Here is a 10290-nt window from a genome sequence, read left to right as displayed (position 1 = left end):
AAAGAGACCGGTGGTGGATATGGATATCAGTGTTAGTAGAAAAAAGATTAAGAGTAGAATACAGCACAAAATGAAAGAAAGGTGCCAAAAGCCATGGGAGGAAGAGAGGAAAGGCCGGAGGTTTTACAAAATCCAAAGGAAAGCAGGAGAAATTAGAAGCACAGAAAGGACAGGAGAGAGGAGACAATTATATCTTGACTTAGATTTGGACACACCGGTTTGAATAACACGTTGCTTTTAATAGGGAAACACCATACAGTGTGACTGCAGTCGAAAATAGGAAACAATAGAACATGTTTTATTGCATTGTCAGAATTATGATGCTGAAAGATGATAACTGATCAAAAAGCTTGTCGATATGAAAGTGAAATTGGACTTGGTTGATTTATTTCATAAGAACTCGAGAAGTGAAAGTTTTCAGACCATATTTTGGGCAGACTCATTTGTTTGGGAAGGATTTGAATTTTTTGGTGGGTTTTTTCTGTCATTGCACACTCCACACCAGTGGGTGGCGGTAATGCACCATGTTGCTGTTTGCCAATCGCCAATAAACAATATAAGGAAGAAGAAGTGCCGTTCCGGTTTACGCGACACTTTCCTTTCGAGCAGCGAACAATTCAAAGAAGTCATGTCTAAGGAAGGAGCTGATAAACCCAGACTAACAGCGGCGGAGGAACAACTCATCCGCCACCGAAAGAATCTCGATTTCTGGAAGAAAAATGCAGCCCAGATCCGAACCCGCAACCTGCTGACAGGCTTGTCTATAGGAGCTTTTGTGGTCGGCATCTGTATCCTTCACAGGTCGCTTAAAGAGTGAATGACAGGAGTGTTTGGGTGCTTAGACTAAAAACAGTCCATGTGTTCAGCACTCCTCAGAGAAAGGGGAGAGGTGAGGTTTAACAAGCAGACTTACAGACCCCGTGATGGGAATGCAGAGCAGTTCATCGGGATGTGTTCACAGTAAGTGTAAATATGCGGGTCTGCAAATTCAGCTTAAAAATGTAAATATTAAACTTTATTAAAGATACAGTCTGTTTAACAGAGTTGGTCATCAGACTTGTTAAAAAAACTGAGTGCACTTAAATTTATTTATAACACAAAACAGAATTATAAATAATGCACAGGCAGCATAACAAATGTTACTTGTTGAAACTGTAGCTCTGTGAATGCATTTAATTTTAGGGAGAAGTCACCGCATTCAGTTTTTATTTGTTTTTAACCCGTTAAAAAACAATGTTGTGCTTTGATTTATGGACAAGAAAGAAACACACTATGAAAATATTTAGTCTCTAACTGCAGATGATGACTTTTGCTACTGACGAGAAATCACCGATCGTTGTTCTATTGCTTCAGATTTATAGTGATATATGTGAAACGTCGTAGTTAAGGGGATCGGATGGATAGCCTGACAGCTGTCCACTATGTCTTAATGGCAGAACAAAATCACCCTGCCCTAAACATGTGACATGATGCCCTCTTAGTTTAGTGTTAAAGGGCAGGTGAGAGAGTGTTGTGTTTTTTGTGTTATGACAACACGAAAAAAATGTAGTTGTGTTAGTCCTGCTGCAAGCCCTTTGCAGTACATGTTAATAAATAAGTACAACATTTTTAGTTACATTTCAATAAAAGGTTCAGTAATCTCTAAACCTATAATGTTCTAACGCAGGGGTATCAAACATAAGGTGCAGGAGCCACAACTGGCCTGGTAAAGGCTTTGATCTGACTTCACTGGAGAGTTTTGGAAAAAGAGGGCATACCTTTTGAACTTTTGACTGTAATTTTACAACTTTATGTTTACTGATAAACATTTAGCTGTTTTAGGTACATAAATGTAATAGATTTTACAAAGGAATGATGGGAACGTTTATGTTTTTTCCATTATCTGCTATAGAAATATAAAAAATATAGAAAGGAGAAAAAAGTTTTGTCTGAATAAATAAAAAAAACCTATGATACTTTTTATTTTATATTTACAGGATAGTGTGGAACTGTTCATATTTGCTTCTTATAATTTAAGCCCAGAATGTCATGCTGAGAAATTTCTTTTATTTTCTACAACAGTATTTCTGTGTATTTAAGCTTCTTTACACTGACAGAAAGATGAGTTTCACTGGTCCAGCCCACTTAAAATCAAAGTGGGCTGTTTCTGGCCCATCATGTAAAATGGCTTGGATGTACCTGTTCTAATTGCTTCCTCCAGTCCAGTAGGTGCATTTAATAGAGTGTGTGTGTGTGTGTGTGTGTGTGTGTGTGTGTGTGTGTATATGTATGTATATATATATATATATATATATATATATATATATATATATATATATATATATATATATATATATATATATATAATTAATTAATTAATTATAATAGAAACTTTACAGGACAATAAACCAAGAAATCATGATTGATTTGGAATAATGAGAACATGAGGGTTTCCAGTTAAAACACGAGTTAAACTACACACATGTCTCTTTTAATGTTTCCTTTAACCTGCAGTTTCCCAGTTAGCTACACCATCCTGTCTGTGAAACAGGAGAGAGTTGTGGAGGAACTGGATGAGGAAGCTAGGATCCACATCATCAGAGGGCCACGGACTGGTGCCAACTCCTGACTCAGTTGGACTGGGCTTTCTGGCCCCTTAATACAGGTGGAGAAGTTTACACGTGGATGCTGGAGGGATCACAGCTCATATATGGACATTACAGTGTTTCTGGATCCTTTTCTGCTTGGAAAAAAATAAAAGCAGATATAATCATATATATATATATATATATATATATATTTCTGATCAGCTTTCTGCATTACTGTAAGCCTAATGTGCTGTGAATAAAACACTGATGCCCATCTTTGCATATAAATTCTCAGTAAATTTATAAGAAATCTCTAAATGAAACAGTTAACATAGAAACAGGTTTCAGTTTATGCAGTGTATTTCCAATAATAAGTCCAGACTACAGCATTTTAGTCATTGTATATCAGTGGCATATTCCAGAACAGTAGAAAGTGTCTCAGTAAAACTAAAGAATTCAGCTTTCAAGAAAAAAATGACCAATGTTTACTTAGCATTATACAGATATGGTAATCACATAGCTAGAGCTGGGCGATAGAACGATAACGATATGTATCGCGATATAACTTTTACTCGATAGAGAAATTAAGCTATCGCGATAGACCTCGCCGCTCTTGTCCTCTTAAAAAAAAAAAAAAAAAGGTCAGCCAATCCAAATTAAGTAGCGCAGAGCCGAACCAATCACAGCCGCAGCGTCACGTCGCGTGACTTGTTACGTACAGCACAAGTGCCAAGCCGCACGTGTGTTTGTTTGGGAAGCAGCCAGCGGGTAATGGAGCCAGCGCATAATGGAGGAAATGAGTGTGCCGACTAGAAAAATCAACCGAGCGTGACCGAAGAGAAAACAGATGATGGTTCCAATGCCGGAGAGATTGTCGAACGGAAGAGCCATAGAAGTTCCGTAGTGTGAAGGTATTTCGGCTATTTCAAGTCTGACAAAAAACAGAGTAGCGTGCACTGTAAATTGTGCCGAAAGCAAGTCTGGAAATACAATAAACTGGTGCATGCGTCACACTGTGCGCCACGTTATTGTTTCGGTGAAATTAACTTCTACAATACTGTTACTGTTAATTCTACTCTCTGCAGTGTTTAAATGCTTACATATACACACAGTTACTGTCCCTCCACACATACGACTCGGTTCTGCTTCTATGCCCCAGCTTTGTTTACTTTTTCCCACCGAGGCTTCTAGACTTCTGATTGGCCAACATTTCTGCACGGTTAGGAATCTAGCTCCACCTGCTGCTTTGGCATGTTCATAGCAGCGTTTTCCTTCATTTCTCCCTTTATGTGTGGACGGGATTATTTTTTAAAACGAAAACGGAAAATCTCCGTTTTCAAAAATACCCGTGTACGTGTGGACGTAGCCTCAGTCTCTGACTGGAAGCGCTAATTCGTCATTCGGCTTTTGTCAGACTAAAGTAACTGTTAAAACTGTTTGAAAAGCTAAGCTATACAACAAGGAGAGATTGAGAATTTCCTTTTAGTTCTCAGTTTATTTGATATTGACAAAAGTTAGTCAGTTTTGTCTGTTCTTCTGTAAAACAAACTAAGATTTATTTTTAGAATTAATATTTTGTTTCTAAGTGGAATTGACAGTTTAGTCTGTTTCGTTTGTTCTATTTTGAAACTTAAACGCTTTAGCGGCTGCCTTTTGTGTAGTTTGCAATATTTGCCTTTATTTATCTGAAAAAGTCTCATGTTCCTTAAGTACATCTACCCTGTTGAACTTATTATGGGAAATAAATATTTAAAAACAAGCTGCTGATTATTTCACATTTTACTTGTGAGCAACGGCACATTTAAATCTTACAAATATAGTTATTTGGCTTATATCGTGATAGATATCGTTATCGCCTGAAATGAAAAAAACATATCGTGATATGAAAAAATCTCATATCGCCCAGCTCTACACATAGCTCTTTTCTGCTCATTCATTCAGTGCATCATTCACACAAGCACGCTTTCCTATGCTTAGGACGCTGATTGATGCATCTTAGTGGCAACTTGGGGTTAGTATCTTACCTAATATTTGGCGTGCAGACTGGAGCAGCCAGGAATTAAACTACCAACCTTCTGATTAGCAGGTGAGTTGTGCTACCTCAGCCACAGCCACCCAATATATTTATGTAAGATCCCAATTTTGTGTATAAAAAGTAAAGCCCATAGCTCAATCAACAAGCAACTTAACTCCCAAAACATTTTTGTACACATAGCTACATGCAGGCTAAATGTATTCAGTTTGCAAGCAACCCTGCTGATGTCAGCAAAATATCTAAATGTTCATGACTGCACAGTAAGAAATATGAGCTCTGTGCCATTTATGTATGCATAGCCTAATGTGAACTGGATTTCTGTAGCCATGTGCTGTAAGCTCATTCATTCAGGTTTCCTAAAAATCTAGGACAAAGTGCTCTGGATTTAGATCAGCTGATTTGCTCATCACGTCTCATAAATATGAAGCATACTTGAATTATACAGTCATGTGACTCAGTGCAGTCCTTTGAAAAACTTAAGCACATCCCATTATTCAGTTTGCAGGACTACCTTTAGAATACAATAGAATAGCTCCTTTTTGGTCATTATACAGGGTGGGCCATTTGTATGGATACACCGTAATAAAATGGGAATGGTTGGTGATATTAAAGTCCTGTTTGTGGTGGGGCTGTGCGATATGACCAAAATCTCATATCCCGATATAAGAATTCTATCCTCCCGATAACGATATAAATCACAAAAATGTAACATTTTCTGTAAAGGCTGTGAATTTCGGGCAGCTCGACTTGCTTGAAGTGTTTCCAGCTGGGCGTCATGTAGCTGGAGTCGAGTGTTTTAACCGATGCATGAAACGATACATCTTTAGACATAAGTTGTAACGGCCGCCGTTTTCTTTGTGAGTATTTATTACACAGTGTGCTGCGAGTAAAAGCCTGTTCTAACGTTTGAGTCTAAGGTTTATTTTTTAGCACCTGGGCCCTATTTCAGGAAGCCGGTTTAGAAAACTCAGAGTGAAAAACGATACTCAGGGTTGAGTAACCCCGAAGTGTCCAACTCGGAATATTCGGTTTCAGAAAGGCTGATAACAATTAGTTCAGTCAACGCGGAGTTGCTTTAACCCCAAGTTAAGCGCGCGCATGAGTATACATAAAGCCCTGATTAGTGGAGCACAGATTAAGCGAGTCACTATGGAGACGGAGGGAAAGAAGGCGCGGTCAATGTATTTTACAGCGCTTGAGGCCGAAATTCTGATGGCAGCATATGCCGATAACATGCAAATTTTGCGGAAAAAAAGTAACACAGCCTCAGCTGCAAAAGAAAGGGAGCATGCATGGCAAAACATAGCCGACAGAGTCAATGCGTGAGTGTTAATTTAAATATTGATCTAGGGATTTCCACCCATTTAACACGTTATTTTATTATATTTTATTTTATTTTGTATTTCATACATTTTATTTTGTGATGTGATTTGAGCGCAGGTGCAACCCAACAGGCCCCAAACGTTCCTGGCAGCAAGTAAAAATGAAATATAAAAATATAGTCCAAACAGGTAAGGTGTAATTGTATTATGAGCCATAGTGCTTGGTCTGTTTGTCCGATGTAAATCGATTGCAGTTAGAGGCTACATTAATTAGAGGCTACATTAATTTCCCCTCTGTAAGCACTTATTGAAATTATTTGCTTACTCTGTATGCTCAAATGTGACCCGTTATAGCCAACAGAAAAAAAAGTGGAGGCCCGAAAAACAGGTGGGGGTCCTCCACCACCACCACTCACAGAGGCTGAGCAGTTGGCTTCCACATTTGTGATAATGTTGGCAGCATCACATATGATCTTCACAGTGCAGAGAACACAAATTAGCATCCATTACTATAATGAAATAATTTGTTAGTTTGAAATGCTACAGGGAACTATGTACCTGTACATTAATGCTGTGGGAAGACTTCCTGTTCACATAGTCTCCTTCATTTACTGAAGGAGCAATGATTGGAATGTGAGTGCCATCTATACAGCCAATCACGCCTGGGAACCGTGAGAATAAATGTAAAATTTAAGTAGTAGTTCAAGTATCACCACATCATGAATTAAGTTTCGTTCATCCTGATACCTGCAATTTTGTGGAATCCCTCTTTGATAAATCTTGTGGGTCTATGACCGGGGAACACCACAAACGAGTACAGGAGACGTTTCAGTGCAACTGTAACATTCCTGACTGCCCGACAGACGGTAGCCTTGGAAACGTGCTCAGCGTCACCAATATTATACAGAAAGCTCCCGTTTGCAAAAAACCGAAGTGCAATACAAATAATATGTACAGAACTGAGAGGATGTCCGCGATGTGTCACATGAGCAATATTAGGCCTGAGGATGTTATTCAAATAAATTATAGATTGTGCTGAAAAACGGTAACGTTCACACAGAAAATCATCAGGAAATGATAAAATGTCCAAATGGGCTCTAATCATTCTCTCCCGGCGGAGAGCTCTGCGGAGAATTTGGGCTTCAACATCTACTGGCTCTTCAAGGAAGGAGCACGCCATGTCTGACACTTCCTACAGTCAGGTTTCTGACAAAGAGGCGGAGAAGGTCAGGGTTAGTAGAAGTAAACCTGCTAGGGGGCAGGTTAGCTTCACGGAGTGTGTCGTCATAGTAACTCACTCAGTATTAATCTAAACTCGCTTTGTGAAACCGAAAACCCAGAGTTTTCGTTAACCCAGGGTATACTTACTCAGAGTTTGCATTAAACCGGCTTCCTGAAATAGGGCCCAGGCTGCTCTTTTTTTGCTTCTCATCCGTAAACACTCTGCATCTTTCACGTGATTCAGTTTATTTTGAAAAGTCTCAACAGGATCTTGAGCTTTATTGTGAAAGGTTTATGTGGAACATAAACAAGCGGACACGCTATGGTGTTACCATCGTTGTTGCTAACGACAACGCATAAAAACAGGCGCTTGTCCGTCTGTAGTGTGGTTATATTAAATATAAGAGAAAGAGAGAACTTTAAGACATTAATATAGCCACTACAGTGACCATCAGAGCGGTGAAAAAATATTGCAGTAAACAGTTTATTTTTGCGACACCACGAAACAAACGATAGCATAAAATGAAAGAATAGACGTTTTTATATCGTCATCCGATATATATATCGTTATATCGAACAGCCCTAGTTTGTGGCGCATTAGTATACAAGAGAAGCTTGTTAATCAGTTTCAGCAGCTTTGGTGTTAATGAAGTTAACAACATGTGCACTAGAGGAGTGGCTTTAGTTCAGGTGGTAGAACAGGTCACCTACTAACTGGAAGGTTGGTGGTTTGATGATAGCATGCAAGATAGTGGTGTGCGGATCGATACTGAAATATCGATTCAAACAGAGTCATGTGTGGACGCGTTTTACCTCCACAAACAGCCCAGACGCGGTTTGTGATATATGTGGCAAGACAGTGAGGTGTTGTGGCAACACCACTGACCTCGTCAAACACCTCGGAGTAAATCACATCACAGAATATGATGAGCTTAGGTTGAGGCGAACTGAAGAGGAGGACAGGGACACAGACGTCTCTCGCAGAGTCCTTTAGTGCTGCAGGCAGGCAACATGCTCAAATAGCGCACAACTTCAGTTTTTTTTTTTTTATTTCTATATGATTATTCTGCATTATTAAGCAATAAAAACAAGTTGTCTGATGTCCTCTAATCATTATGAAGCAATATGGTTATGTTATTATTACAATTACATAATAAAATTATATATTGTATTATGAAATGCAATGAAACATTAAGTTTTTGTACAGAGTATCGGATCAGTATCGCCGATACCACCCTGAATTTTACTTGGTATCGGATCGGAAAGGAAATCAGTGGTATCGCACATCACTAATGCAAGATACTAACCCCAGGTTGGTCTCTGACGCATCCATCGGAGTTTGAATGTGTGTTTAGTGTGTTAGTTAGATAGCACTAAGAATTTGTTGTGTGATAGGGTGAAGGAATGTACAACTCCTCCAGAACACACATCAATATATGGCACTGCCAGAGAGCTTGCCATGCAAACCCTCATCCCTCAGTCCACTCACACACAGACACTATACAGTCCACATCCTTTGCAACCTGTCATTTTAATGTGTGCCTTGTTCTTGTTTGTTATTTATTCCTGTTATCTTACCAATTGTGTTTCCTGCACAATTTTATTGTACATGTACAGGGTGGGCCATTTACATGGATACACCGTAATAACATGGGAATGGTTGGTGATATTAAAGTCCTGTTTGTGGCACATTAGTATATGTGAGGGGGCAAACTCCTCAAGATGGGTGGTGCTACTTTGCATCAGTTTGGCTGATTTCAGAATCAGAATCAGAATCAGAATCAGAATACTTTATTGATCCCTGGGGGAAATTATTTTTTGTTACAGTGCTCCATTTTAAACCAACATTAAGACAAGACAGACAATATGCTAACTAAGAATAGTACAATATATACATATATATACATACATACATACATACATAAGTCACTTATAAATAAATATTTGGAAAAGAAACATGTGTAGTTGTAGCAGCAAACAGTGTGTTAAGTGGATGCGTTGTACAGGGAGATGGCCACAGGCAGGAATGATTTCCTGTGTCGTTCAGTGGTGCTTTTCGGTAATCTCAGTCTCTCACTGAACGAGCTCCTGTGACTGACCAACATGTCATGGAGTGGGTGGGAGGTGTTATCCAACATTGTCTTTATCTTGGACAGCATCCGCCTCTCCGACACCACCTTGAGGGAGTCCAGCTCCATCCCCACAACATTGCTGGCCTTACGGATCAGTTTATTAAGTCTGTTGGCATCTGCGACCCTCAGCCTGCTCCCCCAGCATGCAACAGCATAGAGGATCGCACTGGCCACCACAGACTCATAGAAAATCCTCAGCATTTTCTGGCAGATGTTGAAGGACCTCAGTCGCCTCAAAAAATAGAGACGACTCTGGCCCTTCCTGTAAAGTGCTGTGGTGTTTTTAGCCCAGTCCAGTTTATTGTCAATGTGTACTCCAAGGTATTTATAGTCCTCCACAATGTCAACACTGACCCCCTGGATTGAAACAGGGGTCAAGTGTTTCCTGGTCTTCCTGAAGTCCACGATCAGTTCCTTAGTCTTTGCCACGTTGAGCTGCAGATGATTCTGCTCACACCACGTGACAAAGGAGTCGACCACAGCCCGGTACTCTGTCTCATCATCCCTGCTGATGCATCCAACCACCGCAGAGTCATCAGAAAACTTCTGAAGATGGCAGGTCTCTGTGCAGTGGCTGAAGTCTGTGGTGTAGAGGGTGAAGAGGAAGGGGGAGAGGACAGTCCCCTGTGGTGCCCCTGTGTTGCTAATCACCTTGTCAGACACACACTGTGGGAGACGTACATATTGTGGTCTTCCTGTCAGGTAATCAACAATCCAGGACACCAGAGAAGCATCCACCTGCATCGCTGCTAACTTATCACCCAGGAGGGTCGGCCTGATGGTGTTGAAAGCACTGGAAAAGTCAAAAAACATGACCCTCACAGTGCTCGCCGGCTGGTCCAGATGGGTGTAGACACGATTGAGCAGGTAGATGATGGCGTCCTCTGTTCCGAGACGAGGCTGATAAGCGAACTGAAGGGGATCCAGATGTGGTCTTACTATGGGTCGCAGCTGGTCCAGGATGAGCCTTTCCAGGGTCTTCATGATGTGGGAGGTCAGTGCCACGGGCCTGT

At 40.3% G+C, this 10290-nt stretch overlaps 1 protein-coding gene across 1 annotated transcript; it reads left to right on the top strand.

The window, feature by feature from the left end:
• Window positions 1-556: 556 nt before the first annotated feature.
• Window positions 557-8866, top strand: coa3b (cytochrome C oxidase assembly factor 3b). The gene is made up of 2 exons (XM_080906038.1): window positions 557-788; window positions 2502-8866. The coding sequence occupies exons 1-2, from the start codon at window positions 629-631 to the stop codon at window positions 2606-2608; spliced, it is 267 nt and encodes an 88-aa protein (XP_080762164.1). The 5' UTR covers window positions 557-628; the 3' UTR covers window positions 2609-8866.
• The last annotated feature ends 1424 nt before the right edge of the window (window positions 8867-10290 follow it).

The sequence above is a fragment of the Rhamphochromis sp. 'chilingali' genome (assembly GCF_963969265.1).
Source record: "Rhamphochromis sp. 'chilingali' genome assembly, chromosome: 15".
Lineage (NCBI taxonomy): Eukaryota > Metazoa > Chordata > Actinopteri > Cichliformes > Cichlidae > Rhamphochromis > Rhamphochromis sp. 'chilingali'.
The sequence above is the reverse complement of the archived record's forward strand: the minus strand, read 5'-3'. Positions and strand labels throughout refer to the sequence as shown.

Bases quoted from the DNA above. Each gene is read 5' to 3' on its own strand.
- coa3b (XM_080906038.1), top strand. From the start codon at position 629: ATGTCTAAGGAAGGAGCTGATAAACCCAGACTAACAGCGGCGGAGGAA. The intron at 789-2,501 runs GTATCCTTCACA...GCAGTTTCCCAG, and splicing joins AGCTTTTGTGGTCGGCATCT to TTAGCTACACCATCCTGTCT.